The sequence below is a fragment of the Ambystoma mexicanum genome, chromosome 6p (assembly GCF_040938575.1).
Source record: "Ambystoma mexicanum isolate Mex_15411 chromosome 6p, UKY_AmexF1_1, whole genome shotgun sequence".
Taxonomy (NCBI): domain Eukaryota; kingdom Metazoa; phylum Chordata; class Amphibia; order Caudata; family Ambystomatidae; genus Ambystoma; species Ambystoma mexicanum.
Window position 1 is genome coordinate 562,155,388 of NC_090935.1, and position 24,669 is coordinate 562,180,056.

The following is a 24,669-nucleotide window of genomic DNA, read 5'->3' on the forward strand; positions in this document are numbered from 1 at the left end:
AATGAGTTCCAACTTCCTAACCCTTCCCACACCACTAGCAACACCTTCCTCCGTACCCTATCATTTTTGGCCATCTCCTTAACCCTCTCCGGAAACACCCAAGGTCCTCTCCTACCTGTCCCCCTATATTCCACCCCTTTCACCTAACCTTTAGACAATACACCTAAACCCACTATGGCCCCCCACTTTTCCCCTAAACTATTACCCTCCTGCTCACCCTTGCCCCCCACCTTCCATCACCCTATTAATTTGGCCCTGCGTTGCCCCCCCTGCACCGGGGGCCCACGTGCACCCCTGTCCATGAGGTCCCTTCCATATAGCCATCTTCAAGCTCCTTGCGTCCCTTACCACCTGTTTCCCACCTGCACTAGGGGCCCTAGTGCACCCCCGTCCATGCAGGCCCCTTCTCTGCCTTACTCCTCTCCACCGCTGCACCAGGGGCCAAACCTGCACCCCCCGTCCATGCAGACCATTCCACATAAATTCCTCTTCCGGCATCCTTGCATCGTTGATCCCCTTTTTTCCCCCAGTTGCACCAGGGGCCCTATTGCACCCCCGTCCATGCAGACCTTTCTCCTACTTCCCCCTGCTGCACCAGAGGTGCTCCCGCACCTCCGTCCATGCAGCCTGAAGCTTACTTACCCTGTCGTGCGGCAAGCGTGAGGGCTTCGCCACCGTCAACCATGCCCTCGCAACGACGGCCACCACCCCTTAACAATTTCCACAACTACACCCCCTGCGGCCCTCCCCTACCTACTATTCTTCCTCCTCACCTCTCTCCTACCCCTTTTGAATCGCCCCCAAAACCTTTTATCAAACCTTGTTTCTCCCCACCTTTTACGCCAAACTGAGCCCGACCTACCAGCACACCCCAATTTACCTGGCATGCGGTCCTTCCCCCCGACCCCCTTGCCCCGCTCCTCGCCCTGACCCACTGTCCCCTGCCTGAAAACAATCCGTAACCGGATGCCGACCCGCACACCTGCTGCACTCGTGTTTAAATTTGCACATCCACCTCGTGCAGCCTTCTTTATTGAATGCCCAACATGCGGTCGAGGGCTGACCTCCGCCTCATCCCCCCGCCCAAGAAAGGGCCGGTAAGGCACAGGCAGCCCACTTGCTGTGTGCAAAGTCGGGGCAGGCCTCGTTGGAGCCATCCATTGCAGCCAAAGATCCATGTCTATCTCCCCCCAGACCGCTTGACTGTCCTCCGCCATTCTCGCTCTGAATTCCTCATCATAGCGTACCCAGGCAAAACCCCCAAAACTTGTGAACGCCCTCCTAATTACGTCCATATATTTAAGCAGGGCCACGCAACGCTCTGGGAATTTTTCACAATATACACTGGCCTAACTGATAAATGCCGACGTCCAATTCTCAATAGTCGCCGGTACCCTTGGACGCGCAGCCAGTTCCCTCTCCTCTTCTTTAGACCCCTCCTTAGCTCTCACTTCCCTATGGAGCAATTTAAAAACATCTACAAATTCCCCCGCCTGAATCTTTTCCCTGGTCGCCGCCATCAAGTGTGCCCCCAACGGTTTTGTTATCCCCATGTATGGCAATTTTCTCTCCTTTACTTTCATTTCAACCTCCTTTTCTTTTCCCCCTTGCACCTCGAGCCCCAAAGGCTCCACCACCTTGTCCGTCTGAATCTCCACCGAGCAAATGCTCTTCTCAACCCCCAATGCTCCAATGGCCTGTACACCAACTTCTTTCCTCAGCCCTTGCAAACCCGACCCTTCGTTTCCCATCCCCCCTCCAGGGACCCCTCTCTGCCATGCAGATGACCATTCCCTTTCCCGCTCACCTCTTTCTGCACCCGCCGTCTGCTGCCTTGCGTCCACACCAATGCTCCTCATTTCCTTCCTTATCGGGCTCCTACTGCGGGGACAAAACATGTCAGCAGACTCACCCAGCCAATCTTTCCCCCTCCCGCTTGCCCCCCGATCCCCCTGTACCTGTCTTTCCATATTCCAAGCCCAACTTCTTCTCTCCTCCCCCCTTACCCCCGCCAACCTATAACCATCCACCTCCCACTGCCCCACATAATCCTCCATTCCCATTTCATCACCCATCAAATACCATTGTGGCTGCAAGCTCATGCCCCAGTCGAGTTGCTCATCCTCCTGCGAGCCCGGGGTGTCCACCCCGCCACTCCTTTGACGTCTTCTCGGCGGGGCCGTGGAAACCCCTGCCTGGTCCTCTTCTCTCGGGCGAGGAGCTCCGACCTCCACCCTGGTTTCTTCATTGCTAGGGGCCGTGCTGCACCCTCTAGGCTCTCCGTACGCTGACTGAGCAGGGGCCGCTCTCAAACCCTCTATTTCCATATGACCAGCGGAGGCTGCGCAGCGCCCTCCGCCTGCACTCGCCCTACCCGGGGGGGCCGTTCCGCACCCCGCCCTCTCCACCACAATTGATGGGGACCTCCCTCTCCTTCTCCCACCCGCACTCTTCCTTAGGTATTTCCCCCCTCTTCCCCGCTGCCCCCGCACTCCCTTCTGCCCTTCCACCACAGCCCCACCGTGGTTCCCTTGAGCCACCTCCCTTTGCACACTCGCTGCTCCCTTAGTGCTATCCCCCATTCCCTCCCCACGTGGCTGCTCACCCGAAATTCCTTCTTCCCCGGACGCCTTCCTGTCTATTTCCCTCCTCCTCTCCCTGCCCCTGGATTCCCAAGCCTCCCCTCTCCCTGCTGCGGGGGCGCAAGCCACCACTGCCGCGAGAGCCCCATCAGCTGCCGCTCTCCGCTGCGTCCTACCCCCACTTGTCTGCCCTTCACCCGTGACCTCCCCCACCGCCCCCTCAAGCTGGGCCTTAGTTGCCCTGCTAATTATGGCCAAGGCCTCCCTCAGCGCCCTCGCATCCACCAACACCTCCCTGCTTGCAGCTTGCCCTACCATCTTGCCCCAACCTTTACTGGTGCACCACACTACGCCCTTTGCCGCTCCCCGCTACCTGAGCCCCCGAGCCAGGACCTACCCGTGGAAAAACAAGGCCCCAAATAGAGGAGAAACCCCAACGAAGTTGAGCTAAACGTAAAATACCCCAGGGGGAAATAACCCCTGGACCCTACAACCTTAATATCTCTAACAGAAAAGCAAAAAGAAACCCACCAATTTATTTTTATTTTTTTATATCCCCCCCTCGCCAACGACCCCTGGGCCTGGAGCGAAACCCCCTCCCCCACCACTCTTAAATACCCTGCGCGCAGACCCCCCAAAGGGCCCCCGACCCAATTACCTCTAGAGCTGAGAACCCCCAAACCCCCCCCCTTTTATCCTACTCCTTTATTCTTCCTTTATCTATTTCTTTCTATTTTATTTTCTTTATGTATTATTTTTTTTTTATTTATTTTTTTTATAATCACCCCAGCCCCTCTTCTTTATTCTGCCGCCCGCCCCTGGTGGCCAACCCGCCACACCGCAGTGCCCTGGGCTCCTTGGCAGCAAAAGGGAGCGGTCCCTTTAAGGGGACAGCACTGCCCACTACCTGCAGCAGCCTGTCACCGCGCGCACGCCAAGCGAGCCCGGAAACACACGGGCTCAGACCACGGCCACCCCCGCCTCAACCCGCACCAGCGCCCCGGGAAGAAGACCCGAAACGAAGCGGCGCCAACACCGGGTCCTACCACCACTCCGCGGCCCCTACGAGGGACAGAAGCGCCTGCCCAGAAACTCCCCCACAGCACCCCCTGAGGACCTAGCGACGCCGACCCCAAGGCTACCCAACGCTGAAGCCTAGACAACGCGGGACCCGCCGGTAGGACAAAAAAGGGGGGGTGTCTTATCTACGGCACCCCTTCTAACGTTCCCCTACTTATTACCAATTAAATATTATTATTTTTTTTTTTATATATACTAACCTACCTGCCCGACCACACTACCAACCCTCCTCTTCCTACCCCACTAACACGCACCTGTAGGCCCCGCTAACTACCAGGGTAGGCTCGGTAAATACCCTGGGGAGGCGCTCTGCCCTTCACGGCCACTCGCTGGCTGTGTGCAGCGCCAAAAAAGTCCCCGGGGGGAAACGCTTCGCGTTCCCCCCTGGAGCCCCCCTTCTCATTGTGTCGAGATGTTAGACCAGGGCACAAGTCGTGTTGCGTACGCCCACTTTTTTCAGTGGGGAGACGCCAGCCCCTGTGTATTTTCAAATTGGTGCACCCGTTTGTACGCTCTTTCTAAGGTTAGTGACTAAACCACAAGAATCTCCTCAAAGTAAAATGATATTCTACTACATGTGACATGAAGTGGCGTGCCTTTTATACATAGCCAGCAATGTTGCAAGAACATCTGTTCTCCTAGCAACTGCTTATGCACTTTCTTTAATTAGGAAAGACAAATTTAATAACCTGTTCATATTTCGCTTAGGGATATGTTTACTTCCTGTGATGTCACTTCCCATTGTCTATGTTAGAGTAACCCCACTTTGTTTTTTAGGCCTCGGGCCCTGTGTTAAACTGTTGTTTATATCTTTCAGTATGAGTTTCTCGATGCATCCCTTGCTGTCTCAAGCCTGTGTGCGTTTGTTCACTCGTGACCACACATTTTGGGGTTTCCATCTGATTTAAGTCCTGGTTTCCTTTCATTGTTTCTCTGCCTGTGTTTTCATGTTGACGTTTGCTGCTTTATTCATAGGCAATCTGTCTATTGACATCTTTTTGTGTGCACTAATCTTACATTTTCATCGTGCCGTTTTTGCATGGTTTGTCTCTATGAAGTGTTTAATGGTTCCTTCCCTTTGTGTGGACGACACATTTTATATATCTTGAATGTTTTGCATTGTGATTGTTGTACTCGGACGCCTCTCCTCCCCAATAACTACTGCTTTGAACGTTTGCTGAGTTGAGCTTTCAGCTTAGCCAGGCTACAAAAAAGGCTGAGGCTGCTGCGCCCATGCATCTGATATTAGCCTGTACCTTCCCCTGCACATATCCCTTGCCAGTAATGTCCCCATACTTTTATTGACAGTGGGTTGATATTTCCTCGAATTCTCGCTGAGGCCATGACTCTGGCCACCCTATTGTTGTAGCATGGTATGTTTTTAGTCTAGTGCATACACTGTCTACTTCTTACTATGCCATTTACTGGCTGGTCTCTGAATTTCCACTGGTTTTTGGGCCCCAACTATTCATGTTTGCACTTTTGTTTTATTTATTCACTGGCTTCAATTGTATTTTTGGTCTTATTCAATGAATGTTGTTATTCATCACCCCATGTAAACTCTCAACGCATCATTTTACAGTTGTGAGGACCACTATGATATGGCATTTTCTAATAAGCCTATACACAAGTGCCGGCCTTGTGGACAATGCAGAGGGTTTTGAACTTAATCCTCGCAGCCACTGGGAGCCAGTGCAGAGATTTCAGTCCTGGAGAGATACGATCCCTGGGATTGAGGCCAAGGACAAGTTTTGCAGTCCTGTTCTGGTTGAGTTGCAGAGGGCGGAGAGTAGAAGCAGGCAGATTTAGAAAGAGGCTGGTAACGTGACTTCTTCGAGACGTCAGAGATGTGAGGAGAAAAGGAGAGTGTGGAGTCGAAGATGACCCAGAGATTTTTAGGCTCACAGGTGGGAGCAGGATGAGGGCCAAGAGAGGCCGGCTAGAGAGTACAAGGAAAGGAGGGAGCTGGTGTGCCGATGAGAATCTCGGTCTTACTGGCATTAAGGCAGAGATCATTGGCGATTTACCTTGGGCTGTGGGCAAGAAGTGCCAGGTATTGGTTGAACAGCCAGGGAGAGAGGTTGGACCCGAGGTGAACACAACAGGTAGAGATAGAGATAGAGGAGAGGAAGGACGCAAGTAGAACGTGGGAGGGTTGGTCAGAGAGGAAAGAAGACAGCCACGCCAGGGCCTGATCAGTTATCCCCAGGATATCACGGAGACGGTTGAGCAGGATGGCATGGTTGACTGTGTCAAAGGCAGAAGAGAGATCAAGGAAGATGAGGACACTGGGGGTGTTGCAATCAAGGTTGGACAGCATGTCTTCACAGATGTTCAGTAGAGAAGTTTCCGTGCTTCTGGCAGCTCTGAAGCCAGAGTGATGATCTTGGGGACAGCCAACATATTCAGTGTGGATATTGAGCTGGGAGATGGCCAGCCTTACCAAGAGTTTGCCCAGGAAAGGAGTGATGGAGATTGGGCGATAGTTAGCCGGGCAGGATGGGTCGGCAGGGGGTTTCTTAAGAAGAGGGTGTACAAGGGAGTGCTCCAGTGGTGATGGAGTGGTTGCAGAAGTCGGCCAGGGCAGGAGCCAGGGAGTCAATGTGGTCCTTGATCGTTTTAGCGGAACAGGCATGAACCTGTTTTGACGAGACTTTCATAGATTGGACTTATCTAGAAACCTGGTCATGGGGAGAACAGGGGAAAGGCAGAGAAGGAGGCAGGAGAGGTGGCTGAAGAAGGGCCAGAGGAAGAGCAAGGAGTAGGGAGAGGAGGAGAGGGAGGACAGGATGTCCTGAGTTTTAAAGATGAAAGGAGAAGCCAGTGCCTTGAAGAGGGCCTGGGAAGGGACAGAAGAGGTAGAGACTGCGGCAGGATTGGCCAGTTCCTTACAGATTTTAAAGAGTTCAGCTGAGTTGTTAGATGCCGCAGTGATGCAGGCTTGGATGTGAGCTCTCTTCTTGGTGAGGACAGAGAGCCGGTACTGCCCTTGGAGCTGGCGGCAGGCCAGTTTGACAGAGGACACACATGAAGCATGCCATTTCCTCTCAGCCACCCTGCACTTGCGTTTAAGGGTGATGAGGTCTGAGTCATACCAGGAGTTGCACTTTGCTCTTGGCTGCAGGCGGATCCTCATGACAGGGGCAAGAACATCGAGTGTATCAGATATAGCAGAGTGGAGCATGGAAAGGGCTGTGTCAAGGTTTGAGTCAGCCAAAGGGGTAGAGGGGGTGAGAAAGTGGTGGTAAAAGCCTCAACTGAGACACGCTTCATGGGTCGGATGAACGAGAAGGTGGGTGGCAGTGATGGAGTTGGCTTGGCCTGAGGGGTAGAGAGGGTGAGGTGGGAGGAAAGGAGAAAGTGATCACTCCAGGAGAGTGGAGTGAAGTGGTGAGAGGGATAGAAAGGGGAAGGTCGGAGGAGATCAGAACATCCAGAGTGTGCCCTTCAGAGCGAGTCGGGCCAGAGGGGAGAACTGCGAGAGAGTCGCAAAGGTCGCAAAAGGGTCCAGAGGAAGGACAGGGAGCATCCAGGTGGATGTTCAAAGTCTCCAAAAAGGAGGAGTTGAGTGGTCGAGACCAGGAGGAAAGAGGAGAGGTCTGCCCACTCAGAGAGGAACGGGGAGATCTGTCCAGGTGGCCGATAGATAGTAGCTCTAGTAAGGGAATGGCTAGGAGAGGGAGAGAGTCTGCAGACGAGGCATTTGGAAGAGGAGTAGGCCTGCGTAGGAATGACAGAGGCAGGTATCCACTCAGGGAAGATCAGGGCTACAGAGCAGTTGGACCTGGTCGCGGAGAGGATCTTGTAGCCGTCAGGGAGGAGAGTGTCAAAGCTTGTGACAGAGCTGCCCGTGAACCATGTTTTGGTGAGACCGAGGACATTGAGGCCAAGTTCCTCCAGAAGGTGGCAGATGTCAGAGGAGTGTTTGACAGCTGAGCGAGATTTTAGAGTGGCAATATGGAGAAGGTTTCCTTCCTTGAAAGACTTCTGGGTAGAGGTACAAATCAGAGGTAAGCCCTGCGGAGGTGTAGAGGAAGCCTGGGGGGGTGGACAGAAAGGGAAGGAGGAGAGGGCAAGGTAGCCAAGGAGGAGGCAGCAAGGGAAGGCGAGGAAGCCGTGGAGGGGGGAGAGGGGACAGCAGGAGAAGAAAGGAAATTGATGCGGTGCAGGAAGCGTCTATCGAAGAGGAGAAGGTTGGCCAGAGGGGCTTGGACCAAGACGGTACCATTCACATAACTATACTGTTAAATAATTGGGGGTAGATTACCAGAATTATGTATAGGTATAGTGATTCAGAAACATGTTTCCACACATGCAAGGTCAAACAGATATATTTTGTTCACACTATGTGTAACTTTCATGCCATGTGACTGCTCTTACAGTTTCTAAGTATCCGCCTAATGTTGTTTATCGTTCTGTAGCAAATTAATTAGCTCCATTGTATTTTAGATTCTGTTTAAACATGTCCCAGATACATTTCTATTTCAGAGATTTGCTCCGAGCTTCCTTTGGTCACCTTCATCTGAGGATTATGAACATTCTTTGTTGTGTGTTTGTCCTTTCTATACAGATCTCCAACACCTCTCTTAAACTAAGAAGAAAGCCTTGTGAAATTGATTTTGAAACTATGAAATTGATTAGCAATGGAGCGTATGGGTAAGTTACTAATCTAAGTGCAGCATTATAACGATTTGTGATCAAACTATTGTGTAATATTTCGTATTAAATTATTATCACACAGCTCTATATATATATGTGAAAAATAATACCAGCCAGAATATTTAGACGGGTAAGTTATATAAGCAGTATTATCCAAGGGGATGTTGGATTCTGATTCAGTCAAAATGAGGTTATTTACCGATCCATGTGTTGATATAACTTTGCAATTATTAAGTAGCGTAATTGATCTGCCATTACGACAGTGTCAGCAGTCCTTTTTTGTCAACTGTCTTCATTTCTGTTTTCTGACAAAATAAGGACAGTTAAGAGCCTATTTAAATAATTTTATTTTATTATTTTTATAAACTTTATTTCCATCAGCATAACATGTACCACTATGCAACGTTGGAAAGTGATAAGTGCGACTTAGATCCCCTTCTTTCCCCCAAAGGAACAAAAAGAACTTGCAGCAAGATGAGCATTTCCAGCAAAAGAGCATTACCCATTGAGCATATCCTATCCTATTAAGGTATGTAGTTGAGGACCTCTGTGGTCCTGTTACCCCTAGACAGATAATAGTCCACACAACCAAAGTCTTTTCCAAGTGCACCTCATCAGTGCCCTCCCACAGGATCCGCTAGCCCAGGTATAGGTGTCGCATGAGTTGGAGCATATACAGTGCAATAGTGCAGCTTCCCTATCCCTCACGTGTTCTATAAATGGAGACCACATCCAGGTGTACCAGGGGATGGTGTTGGTCAGTAGTGTCATAATCCTTTCCATTGGCAGTATGTCCCATACCTTGATCCACCAATATTATATTGAAGGGCCCTCTTGCGCTTCCAGAAGTGAGCCCTGGTTATTTTAGCTGCAAGCAGTAATTGAGCGAGGAGTGTTGCCCAAGGGCCCGAAGAAGGAAATGTGCCATCCCTTGGGACATCCCCCAAAAGGATCTCAACGGGGCATAAGAGAAGCTGGCCCCCGTGATTTCTCTTACCCTTGCCAGGACCTATTTCCAATAAGCTTGTATCACCAGGCAAGTCCACAACATGTGTATTGTACGGAACGCATGGTGGCAACAATAAAGACAGACACGCCTAATCTAAACCTAAATCTAAGATGGGAGCAAGCTACGACCATCAAATAATAATAAGGCCGTCCTAGTGGAGTCTTGCCAAATAAAAAGGGCCTATACTAAGAAAAACCTATTGCCAATCCGTATGCTAAATACCAACAAAGAGTGTGGGTTAGCATTCACAGGAAAGAAAGAAATGTTCACAAATGATAAGTCAGGATGTGTTAGCCAGGGGTCTCCCTGGCCCATGTTTTGAGCAAAGGACAAGGCCGGACTTCGGAGCACACGCTCGAGCTTTCCCATTTCCCAGCAAAAGCCAACAGTTCTGCTCTCCATTATCGGAGCCTATGGTGGTTAATCCTCTTTTCTACAAAATCAGTCTCTTGCCTTTGAGGACCTAATGGTTTCCAAAAATAATAAACAAAGTTCCTCTCTGCTTGTACGTTGGATTATGCCTTTCACCCCTTGGTCCCCCTCTTCCGGGCTCAGATCCATCAAAAGTTCTTAGCGATATCAGGACCTTTGGTAGTTAGTTTTCTTACTTCTGTGGGTGTGACAGGTTCAAAATAATAAACAAAAGGTAAACAAAAGTTCCAAAGTTCTTCTCTGATTATACTTGGGTGATAGCTCTACACCCCTTGTTCCCCCTCTTCTGGACTCAGACCCAGCTCTTCACTGCTGGGTCCCCTTCTTCCGGGCTCAGACCCCTCTCGAATATCAGGCTCCCTCCGTTGGGTTCACTATGTCATGTATTCAAAAGACTTTCTCTGTTGCACTCACGGATTGGTGAATGATGGCTTTTCACCCCCGGGTCCCGGGCTTTTTGGCTCAGACCCTTCTCAATTCAGCCTCTCTCCATCGGGTTCATTACGGCTTCTCAAAATAATCTCTTCGGTGACATTCACAAATCTTAATGTCTTTTTAAACAGTACACTGAACATCCCTCTGCCGGGTTCACTCTTGTCAACACATTGTGTACTGGGACTTCAGACTTTTCCCCCTTTTCATTGGCATCCCTCCGTCGGGTTCACTCTTGCCAACTTTTGCAAACCACACAGTATGGGATTCATTTCCTATAGCTTTACCCTCATTTTCTGGTCAAAGACTTTGGACTGTACAAAGGATTTTGCTAGACCCCCATACGACCACTTTGACCCTCTTCTCGCGCCTTTCCCAAAGCCTTCTGGTAACAGTAGTTTCAAGAATATGGTAATCACCCAGATATTCCTGAGTGAGCACCCACGTGGTGCCTGACTCCTCTGTAGCTGGTTTTTCCGCTCTCACATTAACAGTTCTTTGTACTTTCTTCAATTAGCCGCTTGCTACTTTCGTTCAGCACAGTTCGATTTCTTATCAGCTCTCCCCTCGACTCACCGGCTGTGATGAACTGCTTGGCTTTTCTTGTCTCTGGAGTCAACGGCAGCACCACGGTGGCAAGCGGCTCTCCCCGGCTTGGTCATCAGTGGAGGAGGGCCCTGTGTACCGTTGACATCTGCTGTAACACACGCTGACTATTGTTCACGGTTTTACGATTCCTTCTGTGGAGGTTTCACAGGCCTGGCACGGGAAGGGCAAGAGCGCTTCTCTCCTTGTCACCCTCTCGGTTTGCACCCTCTTTCTCCTCCTCTTGAACTGCCATTCTGAGTTAGCTCTCTGCTTGTGCGGTCTGCCTTGCTCATATTGTGTTCTCGTACTCCACCTTCTATCCCTGTGGGGAAGGGAAAGGGCTGTCAGGTGTTTGTGATTCTGGTCAATTGCCTGACTTTGCCTGACCCTTTTGTTGGGACATGTCAGGTAAACGGCTCTGGTGTTTGTCCGATATCTTTCGTGGTGTGCGAGTTTGTGTCGGGAAAAGGGGGGGAGGGGAGAGTGTTTGAGTATCCTACATGGTAGGATGGTGAAAAAGTGTTACAAGAAGGGGGATACCGCGTCTTACCTGTCAGTGTCCCACTTTCACTCTCTGAGGATCCTCCCTCACTGGTCCACCCCCAGGAACTGGATCCAATAGCGATGGCCGTGTCCTGGCCACCTACATGACAGATACCCGGGGACTAGTCAGGGAGACACCTTCGGGTTTCTCACAGTATCATGTCTCCCTTGTCCCCACAGCCCAACCAGCAGTGGTTGCAAGAGTTTGGGGATATTTTGTGAAGCCTTGCTGGTCACAGTTTAATAGCCCCTTCTTTAATTTGATTGCATCTAGAGCTCTTGTGAGTTCTATGCCAAATCCTGTACCATGACTCATCTGAAACCTCTAGGCCTATTTCTCGTTACCATTTTAAGCATATAGGGGAGTTTACCTTCTTTATTTGGTTTCTCTAAGAGCGTGTATAATTGAGAGACCTTCTACCTTCTTGCACCATGAGTTCTAGTCCTACCGAGGCTCTGGTAGCCGCCCTTTTAACAGTTGGGTTTGTAATTCAGTGTCTCACCTGCGTGTACCTAAATCTTTCAGATTCTGTGTGACCCAGTGCTGTAATGTACAGGCTGTTGTTTGCAGGCTGTCCAGCTGCCTTTCCTACTAACAGGAGTACCTGCAATGGGGTGGGGTTTGGGGGGTACTAGTCCCACCATTTCAATCTACTTCCCCTTTGAGGTTCTCATTTCTGTTGGCCACTCTAATAACAGGGCCAACTGTGTCTCCAGGAAGTATATTCAGATCGACGGGACTCCCAACCCACCATGCTCAGGGCTTTCATTGTAACCTTTGTAGATATACAAGGGCATTTGCCTGACCAGATGAACTTGGTAATCAGTCTCTGGAGCTCCTCTATGTCCTGTGATAATCCTGGGGGTAGTCTCACTCCTACTTCCCTTGCATCCTCTATGCACGTGGCCAGGAAAAGGCCCTGGGGGTGGACAAGCGAGGGAGGATCACCTGGGTGGGGGGTCCTTGAGGGGATTGAGAGTGGGAGACATGGTATCCCCCTTTTCCTAATGTCAACCAATCTATTCCTCTCCCCATATTTATGGGTTATTGTAGGTTCTTTCCTTTCTTGGGACATACTCTCCCCACTCTGGTAGTGAGACAAAGAAGAGACAGCAAAGAGTAGGGAACACCACACACTCTCCCCACTTTGATACTGAGACATCCAGAAATAATTAACACCACACGTTCTCCCCATGCGGGTACTGAGGCGAGGAAGAAGCAACAAAGAGTAATGGACAAAACTCACTTTCAGCACTTAGGTACTGGGACGAATAAGATGAATGAAAGGTATGAAAGTTAGGGAGGGACTCTTAATCAAAATTGACTGATGGAATAAACCTGTAGCCCATTGAAGGACCACAGGTGTATAAAAGCAGGCAGCCGTGGTGGAACCCAAGACGAGACGCCGGCAGTCACTCCCAAACTAAAGGAAGCCTCCCTTACGAAGAAGAAAGCCCTACCGCATGAAGTGGGAGCAAAAGGCACTGCAGCGAGGCATAAACGCCAGGAACGCTGCAACCGGCCTCGCAGAGGCACTGAGTTCGCCAACGCTGACTGAACTCCTGTCCCTACGCAAACGGGGCTTGCAGAAGCTGAAGCAGTGGCCAGAGAGGACCACTGGAGGAAGATGCTTGCAACCAGTAAGTGCTGGGAAAACTACCCAGAGACCGGGGCGCTCCAGGCGGGAAACAGGTTGCAAACAGAACCAAGGGAATAAATACTGGCATTACAAGTGGAGCTGTGAAGTTAAATGAAGGAGCGAAAGGTGGCTGACGCGAGAAAACAAACTGCTAATATTGCATACCGAATTGAATGAAAAAGCATAAACTGCTCATATTGAATACCAAATTGAATGAAAGCAGCAAATCTGCTGACCTTATAAAACGGACTGAATGAAAAAGAAAATCTGATAATATTCAGCTGATGTTTAATCATGTACTTAAAGAAAACAAGAAACTAAAAGTGAATGAAGAACTCTAATTGCAAAGTTGAAATCAAGCCTGAGAAACTGTTCGTCTTTGAAGCGGCCTTTGAGAAGCCACTTGTTTATTGCATATTTAAAGGGCAATTAAGATTCCTGGTTGCGTGACCTGCATTGGGTGGATCTTGTGGTCCAATAACTGCAGCCAGACCAAAGAATCCCTAATTGATCTGCTACAAAGATAACTCAAGGCCCCTATTTGCATTACCTGTAATGGGTGGACCGTGTTGTTCAACAACTGCACCAAGACCATATAACCCCTATATACTAATCTGCTATTGTGTCAAGAGGAAGACTACTATTGATGCATAAAAGGTTTGGGTACGGGAGCTCTGAACTGTGAAGAATAGTTGGAATTGGGTTCAAAGGCAAAGCTTCAAGCTTCTTTTTGTGACATCTTTTGACATTGATCTTGGGGAAGAGAACCCTGAGACTTGCTACCAAGAAACTGTATTGAATTTGGGGAAGGGTATCCTGACATTTAAAAGGGTATGGAAATGTATAAACTCAAATCCCAGAGAAGGTGCCTTGAACATTGTGGTGAACACTTTGGTATTTAAAGAGAAGCGGAAGGGGGGGGCGCTGTTGTGCGACAAGCCAAGATGGCGGACCATGCTTGATCTCTGTATCAATTGGGGACTTTTCAATAATTATACATGGTTTGTGCGGATGAAATAACACCTCTACCCAAGATACTTGGAGGCTGGTAGTCATGGAAACTCTGGCAATGCTCCCGAAAGCAAATGGCACTCTGGTACTGAAATAATTGAGGTCGCACACAGAGGCTGATGGGCAACTGAGGGACGACGGAAGCACCTGTGTGAGGGAGCTCCTGTCGGAGCAAACTGCTGCATATAACCCTCCGGGCGTACACTATCAAAAGGGCCACCACCGGGATTGACAATAAGGCGGGAGAGATCAGAAGACACTCCCAAAATGATCGGACAAGTCTCCTGAACCCAGTGAACATGTCAACGGACCGGCACGACCTCGCAGGACAACACAGGAGGCCATGGACAAAGCGCCGCCACCGGGGTACCCAAGTGAGAGTGCTACCAATTATATGCGAATGCTGCAGCATAAACTGTATGTCACTGCAGACGGACCCCGAGCAATTGCCTGCCGCCGTATCGGCTCTGCGGCCATCTTGAGGCATAAGGAGTTGCACGTTCCCGCAGGGCACCGTCTATCTGTATCACCTGTGCCCAGTGGAAGTAGATGCCCGGGGGTCCCATCTGGACATACTAAGACTTAAATGGCCTCTACAGTACCCGGCGTGCCAGAGCCCGGGTCGAACCTGAGTCACGAGGGTAGGAGGAAGTGGATGCAATGTCAGAAGGCTCGGAAGAAAGGGGGCATGATAGACTGGCTCACCAAACTCAGCCTGAGGACCACAGAGACTACTGGCAGCATGTCCAGCGATCCACCACCAGCAGTCGAACACATGTATCGGCGCCCACTGACCTACAAGGCATGATGGACTCCATGCAACGAGGATTTGCCTCGATCAATGACAAGCTGGATGGGATGACGGCCAACGTCCCCACGATCCGCGCTCAAATGGAGAAGGAAACCCAGCGTATAACAAAGGCTGAATACTGCATACACAATATTGAGGACATGGTGGCGTCGCTGCAGGAGGTGGTGTCAACACTCACCAAGAACATGAAACAAGTAAAGGCTAAGTGTGAGCATTTGGAGTCAAGGTCAAGCAGAAATAATGAGCATCATAGGGGTTCTGGAAAACGTGCTCATAGTTAATATGGAGAAAGCAATCGAAGACCTGCTGAGAGACTTGCTGGGCGATCCTGGGATGTCCTCACTCTTCATGACTGAAAGAGCACACAGAGCATTAACAGCGAAGCCTAAACCCGGTCATTACCCGAGGCCAATAATAACTTGCCTGATGAACTATTGTGATAGAAACCTGGTACTACGTGGTGCCTGCGAGAAACAAGAACTCAAGAGTGGCTCAAGCGTCGTGCCTATCTTTCGGGACTACATGTGGTGGTCCAACAGGAGAGGCGAACATTTCTCGGAGTAAAAAACTTCTCGGGGAGCGCAATACTGCGTATGCCATGCTATTCCCTGCAAGATGCCACATCCACCATAACAAAGACTTATTTCTTCAAACTTCCTGAGGAGGCAACAGCATTTATACAAGCACAGATCCCGTTGTCGCCAAGCTGCAGCGTGCCTGAGACTTCACAGACTGAACGCAGTCGCCAGCCTGAATGGATCCGTCTACTATGGGCTAATGGCATCCATCGGCCATCGCTGTCACATACTGAACAAACATTGGTTTGTTGGAGCGCTTGGCCACAGGCGCTAGATGCTCCCCACTCACTGCAGTAACTGCCGCCCTCCATGCGAGTGCTTTTGCAATGTTTCATAGTTTTGTTAGTTTTTGGGGGTGGGGGTGGAGGATCTACATAGCTGAAGTTGGGGAGGCTATGAGTGTGAGGGAGGGTGAGGCGGAGGTGGCTGTTAAGGGACACATTTACAAAATGCACTTGGTGATGGATTGGAGGATAAAAAAACACACATGCTCAAGAGACAGAGGAATCGCGAATGTGGTTTATTTCATTTGTTGCCAGGAGGTTTAACCTCATTCGAAGAAAGATGTCTCTATGTTCTGTCCAGGAATCTTTTTAGGTATCCTGTGCAGTGATTCAGTTTTATGTCCACCAAAGGTAGGTTCATGTTTAGGCTGTTTTTCTTTGCTTCATCAGTTGTATCTATCCAGTCCTTTTCCAAGAGCTTTTTCTTTAGTCTCAGAGGGTTCGTAACGAGGTCTTGTACTGAGTATCTGATGTCATCTAGTGCTGCTCTTCTTTTATGAACCCATGTGTTTAGCACAGTGTTTGTCCTTTTTAACAGTTCGTCACATATTATTCCAAATATCGGTGCGGTAGAAGGTGGTAGAATTTTGTGGAACTGACTCTGGGTGTTCCACTCAACTGTGACCGCAAGAAAGGACAGGCCAAGTTTGTTTTGAATCCGGACTGTTGCTGCACAGTTAGGGTGGTTCAAGACAGTTCTCCAGAAGATGCCTTCCAGTATTGGCCATATTTTTGATGGCATGTGGATCATACCGTCGGCTCTGTATGTTAACATAGGGATTACTTTGCTTCTATAAAAGTTAATTAGCCCAACGGTCGAAAATCGACCAAATCTATTGTCTGTTAGGCGATCTTGTGTTGCCATCACTTTTGTACTTTGGCCTTCAATAGTTCCTGGGCCGGGGCTTCTATTGCGCTGTTATAGATCACTCCCAGGTACTTGATGTTTAAGGTGTTTGATGTACTTGATTTTTTACTAATAAAATCACAAAACTCAAATGTAGAAAAAGGACATCCGTATTGAAATATTTTATGAATTGCATCCCATAAGAGAGTAGCTCCAGCTGTCTAAATATGGATGTCATGAATAGTGAGTACTTTTAATTGAGCTAACTACTGTGGCTTTGTAGATCATGCACATCAAGATCCAACAACCTTGGCTGTGTGAATATGTGCAAGCTCTAGTCGGAAGGGTTGTAGAGCAGTCAAAATTGTCCTTTTTAAAAAATAAAAAAAGCTAGATACTGATGAATTGAATGGAAATTTGGTTTTAGTTTCTACTCATTTGGCGTGTGCGCTGGATTGCATATACATAGGATTCTTCCTTTGGTCTTTACTCAGGTGAGTAGAGAAGTAGAGTCCACAAAGTTCACTGTTTCTTCTTGATTTTATTTGATTAGATGTTGTTCAAAACAGGTGGTGCTGACACGTGTTTAGACCATACAGGTCTTTTTCAAGGCTGGTGGGTGTGTGGCCTTAGTTTCTATTTGTGTATTCATTGTAGATAAGTAACTCGCGCGCCCAGTTGAACCTGGGTTGTCAGAGGTGAGCAGTGCTAAATCCTCCCTGCTCCTAGTAGTCTCCAAGGTTGTTGCCTTAAATTTGTCTGTGCTCGTCCGCCGTTGGGTCGTGTGATGAATTGAACGCTCAGCAATTGTACCGAGCAAAGGAAATGCATGTATTGATATCATCAGCCTTGTACAGTCGTACATTTCTGGCCATCCCTTCTCTGCTTGTTATTTCATACCCTATCCTGTGCCCATCAGTAAAATATTTGAACTCAGAAATGTGCATGTAATTATATAATCATTGTTGGACTAATAAAACATGTTTCTAATTCCGAATTCTTCTTTACTAACGCCCAATTTCCCCTGTATAGTGAAGGCAAGTCTGAGAGAAAGAGACCCATTCTCTGTTGGCGAATGTCTGAATGGTTGGCGACCTTGCATTAATATAGCAGGGTTTCTCTTTTAGTGTTGTAGTGGGAGAAGATGGAAAATGATGTGAAGCATCTACGAATGCTTGCATTTAGGGGGAAATTAGTTTACCTTAATTATTCTGGGATCCATATTCCATTTGCAGATAGGCATAGTTTGTTCCTTGGGTGTTTATTGCAGGTTGAAACACATACTGTTGGCAGAGATAAATGTTATTGAGCAATGTTCATTGTTAATTTTTCCATTCGTCATTTTGTTTAAGGCATTTAAAATTGCAATTCTTCTTGACATACATTAATCACTCTAAATTGCATTTATATTGTTACTTTCCTCTTTGCACGAGCTGCTTTATGAATCTGTTTGAAACTACTATGGTAGCAAGCACATCTACCAATGGCTAGCAGAGGTGGAAATATCAATTTCGAAACACAGATAAAGCATTTGTTGATCAACTGCACTTTGTTTCTCACGTGCAAAAAGAAGTCATAGAAGCCAACATTGAGTTCAGTACTGCAAATTGACTTCCAAGTATGTTCCCTAACCACAACCTTGCTTCTTTCCCTCCTTGTGTCTTCCATTGGCTTATGCTTGGACTAAAGAAGTGGAGCCAAGACAAAAGCACTATTGTACTGTTTAGTGTATCACCATAACCCCTATGCGTGGTTCTAAAGTGCAGCATATTAAGCCGGTTATTCGGCCTTTTTAAAATTGATATTTATTTTAGTATTTCACGGGTGGCTACCACAGAACATGCACAACATGCAGAGGTGTTGACACACCTTTATTTTCCACTTTCAAAGCCACAAAGTGAATGGTTGAAGTTGTCAAATAACAAATCATCAATAAATAAATACAAATCATGGTGAAGCAGGGGAGGAACTTGCTGGGACAGGAAATTAAGATTAAAAGGAGATCCCGGTATAATGGGTGGGGTGGAGTAGCAGAGTTGAAGAATGTTCAGGGTAGGTGTTAAGTCCAGTGTCCACTCTCTGAGCAAAATCCCAAACTCATCTGATGTCTGCTACCAGGACAATGTCTTTTAGATTTTTCACAGTCTTAAGGTACTGGAAAGTGCCCCATCACACTTTTTAGCCTTGTTTTTTTTCCCTTGAGCTCATGAAATAATCACAGTGTCTCCTTGCCTCCTGCCATGAACTGGCCATGAAAAGTGAAAGGAGATGCTCACTCACCAGCTGTTATACATTATGTGGCGGGTCAGAAGAAACACTCGACATTTGCTTAATGTGTGTTTATTAAAAGAAAAAGGTAAATGCCTATCTTCCCCTATAGCTATAGGGTATTCCCTACCTAGCTAAACTAAAGTACTCATCAGTCGTTAGTGAATGTCTTAAAAGAATCAGTCCACTGTCCCAAACTAACCCTAACCCACCCTACCGCTATTGATGACAACTAAGGACAGGAGAATGTCTCTCTTTCCTGTGTTCTCACCTCTTGCTAAATTATGTTCACTAACTAATCTTCAAGTAGTTATTTGTTACTTCTTTAATTAGTTCACACCGTTCTTGTATCACTTTAGTGATTTTCTTGTTCTTCTCAGCATGTGGCTGTCTTGATTTAGTACTGATATCTCTTCTCTTGCCAGTGTCTACTATTTGTTGATTACTTTCTTCTTTGATTCTATTTCCAATGTTTATCCTTCCCTCTTTCCAGGGTAGGATTATCCAACCTTTTTGTGATTATGGGTTGTTTCTTTTTCTCCTATTTGATTCAAGGGTTTTAATCTCTGTCGGGCATATAGCCTTTAAAACATAAGTTCTTTTATCCTTACTCTACAGTTTTACTCTCATATGTTGCTTTCCCTGAAAGAGGATGCTTTCCTTACAGTGACATTATAAGTCTGATTATTCTCAGAGGGTTTTTACATCCACCTCTTTGTCCCTTGATTTTTCACTCCCCATATCTTTACTGAAAAAAGTAGGAACAGTTTCATAACGATTCCCCTTTTCTTCTCTTGTTCTCACTACTGTATTTGTTATCTCGACTGTGACGAGCATGAGTACTCTCTCTAATAACGATCTTTCACTCCTCTTATTGATATAGTCCCATTTTATGGACTGCGACGAGTATGACTGGTTATATAATGACTTTCATTCACTTCTCTTCTTCTCAATGGTATGTTCTCATTTTGACTAGGACGAGTATAAATGTCCATATAATGATTTGCCATCTCCTCCCCGGGTCTCCCGCTTTTCACATTACCTGATTCTCTCAGGGATAACGTCAATGGGTTTCCATTTAGTTTGAGTACATTTCTCTACAGCCTTTTCCTCTTCCGTCCTTTCTGACGGGTGCTTGGTATTTCCAGTGCTGTTTTGTTTGTGGTATCATCCACGTAGCGGTATAAGTGTGATTGATAGGACCTCTGGTCTACCACTGGCTTTCTGTTGCCACGCCACTGCTTACTGTTTCATTTTCTCCCCCACTAGATCGGGCGCCTTGCGTCTGCTTCCTCGACTCCGGCTCGAAAGCCTGTTTGAAACTCCCGGGCTCTCATAAATTCCCAATCTCCTCCCCTTGCAGAGGAGACGTCACTATCGTCCTTCAGCAGCTTAGCTTCCTTTCTCCGGCTCTCTTGTGACCTCTTGAAGTCCTTCATCTTCGTTAGTTATCTTTTTTGTCTCTGTAGAATAAAGTTCTTCACTTAAAGGGATAGATACAATTTCAGCTCCACAATAACACATATTGGTTCCTTCTTTGGATAAGTCATTGCGGTGCATGTTTTAAGAGTAACTTTAGGAGAATCTTTAGGGAGTTCCTCACAGGAATGGGAGTCCTTGTCCCCACAGAGGGAGTCTTTTCTGGTGAGGTGCTGCTTGCTGCTTGCCTCTATCCCTAGGGGAGGGTATTTCAGAGCGGGCTCACCTACGCAGCCCCACAGGGTCAAGGCCCCCCCACGCCCCCAGGGGAGAAGGGGCGAATTCCTGCCATTGTTCACAAGTAGCATTGTAAACTTGCTTATAAGTTTGTAAAATTTGTTGGCTGTTTAAAGTCACATATGACCCTGTTTTGGAAAATAAATTTAACACTTGAATCAACTAAGAAAATATTGGATTGATTGGTTTAAATATACCTATTGTTTGAGTTTGGTTGATACACTCACATTAGTTAAGAGCTCATCTTGTGTGCCACCTTGTCTTTCACTTTTATATTTCTCTTGTCCCATTTAATGGTTATTTTGGCCATTCCACCGAAACTGCTCTCCCCTCCCTGGTTATTTTGGAAACTGTCCTTCCGCACCATCACATGAGTTAACCATATTGCACTAGCCTGGGGCATAGTAGAAATCCTATCGGGCAACTGTGAAATTCCAGGAACCTCCCTGTCATAGCAGGTATGGCTCAAAAGCACTCTAGTGCTACTATAGCCCGAAAGCTGCTCCTGCAGAGAAAGCCATAGGCTACTTTAGTAATGCCTGTGCCATGTACCGGTCCTCCCCGTCTACTGGAGGCCCCTTTCTTTACTCATTTCCACTGATCTGTGTGAACCCCCCTTTTTACTTGGTATTTTGGGGCTACCTGTGAAATACCACCAGAAAGCGGGATGCTGGTTTAATGTGCGACTTCCTACAGCGAAACAGTACTCTGATTAGCTCCAGGTTCCTTGCCAGTTCGTATGTCCCTCATTTGCTTTGCTTTATGATTTCTGTTGAGCATTAAAGGGCCTCCACCTGTCCCGAATAGGAACCTACAATTAATCTGCATCTGCCTTAAGCGCATGGACTACTCAAATCCTGTGATTTTACCAAAACATTTTTTTAAAATATATATTTCGGGGTACGGGGTTACAACGGGTGGGGAGGGTGTTGGAGTTAAAAACATAGGGAAAAGAGGGTTTTGAAGTGGTGACCAAAAATAATTTTTAAAAAAATGTGATATGTTTTGTACGATTTTTTTCGGTAAAAAATCCATTGAAAAAAATGTGTTTGCCGTAAAATCATAGTGAACCCATACTAACATGTACACTCTTAGACATAATGGACTTTGACTCTTTATTGCCTTCGCAAACGGTTCTGAACACAAAGCACAGGTTCTCTGTGCATGTAGATTCGATTCACACACTTTTGACTGCTAAACCTCTAGCATGTTCACGCAATATCCTGTGAAAGTGCAAAGGTTTACAAGTTCGCAAAACCGTCTATTGGTCAGGTCTCCGAGTTGCGTTTTTCCACCTCGTAACATGTGCTTCACTTGTTCACTACTTAGTGCATTTGCTGTCGATAAAAAATAGAAAAGCAATGGTCCAACTTTGGAGTGGTCAGTTTTCATGTAGTGATGTCCTTTCTTGAGGCGCACAGTATTTAAACCACCCGTGCCCCCCTGCAGCGTAGTCACTTTTATGGTTTTTGTTTAGTGTGTGACTTAGATAAAATGTCAGTGATACTTCTCATGCTTTAGTACCTGTAGGATTACGAGGAAATATGACCAATTAATTATGGGTAATCTGCATTATTTTCTAATGTCCCCACTCTGGGTTGAAAGAATTATTTTTCAAAGTCTATCAAGATATGAAATGTTCTAATGGCATTGACATTCTGAGCAAGCAGTGATATTGCCGGCATATTAAAATAACGGATGTGCATACATAATTATATATGTATTGGCCTTTCCATATTTTTGATTAAAATGTAAATTATTGGTTCACTAAAAGTATAAATGAATGGCTTTGCATTACTCTTCTTTGTAGTTTGCAAAGTAAACTAATTTATGGAGTCATTAAAGTTATGTTTTCTAAATGAGATAGACACCGCACTGGGGATTTGAATTCAATTTATAAGTTGCCAGCCAGCGAAGAGGGAACATGGGGAAAAAGGTAAAACTAATTCACAAATACTAATTTGCAGTGCACAGCCACGTCTTGTTTTAGTGTGTTTCTCACGTTCTTCTTTTTCCGTGATGCAAAGGCGTTTCGTTCTGCGGAAACGTGAATGCATAGCGGTAACTCCCATGGGTGTGGACAGTGCCTTCTGGGTGCTTGGACTGGGCTTGGTAAAAGACAGCGTTTGGTTCATGTTTGGTTGACAAATTTTAGTGAGTTTCCATTGGCATATGCTGGCTGGTGAACGGGGATTTCATAAGGTGAAGTAGTGGTGCCGTGTTTTTTTAATTTATTTTTATGTGTTCCTTCTGTTGTCTAATGGGTTCAGTTATAATTGTAGATTGCGTAACTGAATTGTTACCCTCCCTTCCACATGTGACGATAGTTCCGTCACAAACACGTCCTCTTGTTTTGCCTCTAGTCATCGCAGCTTTATAATAATGAAGTCAGAGTCTGCGCTGGTGAAGAGCTTGAACCAAACGGTGAAGCCTACACGTAATGTAGATATTGATTTAGAACTCTATCGGATGTTTCCTCTCTTTACTCCAACTCCTCTGTGAAGTGGCAGACGAGCAGGAACAAATAAATTATCCTCTGCTTGTCCGAAACTATAGGGTTCAACCAAATAACTGATCTAGAGTGAGATGTAGCGGGTCTAAGGACACAAACATCTCTGCAGGTCCCATAGGAATGCGAGTTTGCTTGCTGGCTAGTGCCCTTCATTGCAGATCTTCCCTTCCCTCATCTCTGACTGTCTGTCTGCTATCCATGAATGGTGTGCCGCCAACGACCTCTGCGTTAATGACAGTAAGAAGGAGATTCTACTCATCGGCACGTCCACTCCCTCCTTCCCTGCAGCCCTCTGGCCAGCCTCTCTTGACCCTCTTCCTGCTCCTACCTGCAAGGCAAAAAACCTCAGGGTCATCTTCGACTCCACACTCTCCTTCTCTCCTCACATCTCTGACGTCTCTAAGAAGTCACACTACCAGCTACACCTCCTCAGAGGTATCCTTCCTTTCCTTTCCTCTCCTTCCCCCAGAAGCTCACTGTCTCTAGAGCCCTGGTTCTCTCGAAGCTGGACTACTGTAACAGCCTCTATCTAAATCTGCCTGCCTCTACTCTCCGCCCTTTGCAACTCATCCAGAACAGGACTGCAAGACTTGTCCTTGGCCTCAAGCCCAGGGACCGTATTTCTCCAGGACTGAAATCACTACACTGGCTCCCAGTGCCTGTGAGGATTAAGTTCAAAACCCTCTGCATCGTCCACAAGGCCTTCTGGGGCCTTGGGCCAAAATACCTTCAACTCTCTCTTCCTAAATATCTTCCTTCTCGAGCTCTTCGCTCATCCGCCTCCAACTCCTTCAGGGTCAGCTGCTTCTCCAAGCAACGAGTTGGGGTAGATCTCTCTCCGCAGCAGGGGCCTCCCTCTGGAACAGCCTTCCTGCCTCCCTGAAACTTGAGGAGAACCATCACCGGTTCGGGAAGCACCTCAAAACCTTCCTATTCGCCTCTGCCTTCTCTCTCCCTATCCCCTGCTAAACTCACTGAACCTGCACTAAATCTGCAACTGGGCCACTCACCGATCTCGGTCCTTGGCCCAGCCACTCTTCCCTGCACTGCCTCCCTGGCAACCCCTGCACTGCGGGACTGTCTATGTATCCCTACAGCCCCCCCTCCCTGCACTTACCTTGCACTTGCCACCAGCTGGCCCTTACTTATTTATATTGTATTCTACTAACCCTGTACTGCACTTTCCCCTCTCCCTTTCCCCTTGCACTTTTCCCTTCCCCTCTACCCTTGCACGTGCGCGATCTGAATGACACCGGGCCTAGTAGAATGGTTGTCCGTCTCCCCTTGTCCCCCCACTGCCTCGTCGCGCCTTGAAACACTTGTGTATAGGTGCGTTACAAATGCCAAATCATATCATATCATATCAGATGCCCGAGTGTTGATTATTAAAGTCTTTAGTTTACTCCATAAAACCTATGGGCAAGATCCCCAGAATATCTACACCGAGATTCGAATATTACATATTCGAAGAGATGTATTTTTTCGGTCAGCACATGAAGTGAGCGTACACCTTTATCCTAATCTCTGTGTAATGAGCTTTGTTGCTCATAATTACAAAACCCAACATGGCTGCTCCTCAAGGTGGAAAGGGAGATGTTTGAAGAGAGCGGAACCTTGTAGAAGCAACACTTCAAATGTCCATACATAACACACCTGCTAGACGACCAGCTTTTGTGA

At 47.3% G+C, this 24,669-nt stretch overlaps 1 protein-coding gene across 5 annotated transcripts in view; it reads left to right on the forward strand.

The window, feature by feature from the left end:
- Window positions 1-24,669, forward strand: part of MAST4 (microtubule associated serine/threonine kinase family member 4) — a 2,307,007-nt gene that overhangs the window by 2,082,440 nt on the left and 199,898 nt on the right. For all 5 annotated transcript variants that reach the window (XM_069627380.1, XM_069627381.1, XM_069627384.1 and 2 more), the window contains one exon: window positions 8,233-8,318. In XM_069627380.1, coding sequence (XP_069483481.1) covers window positions 8,233-8,318 — 86 coding nt within the window. The remainder of the gene's footprint in view (window positions 1-8,232; window positions 8,319-24,669) is intronic.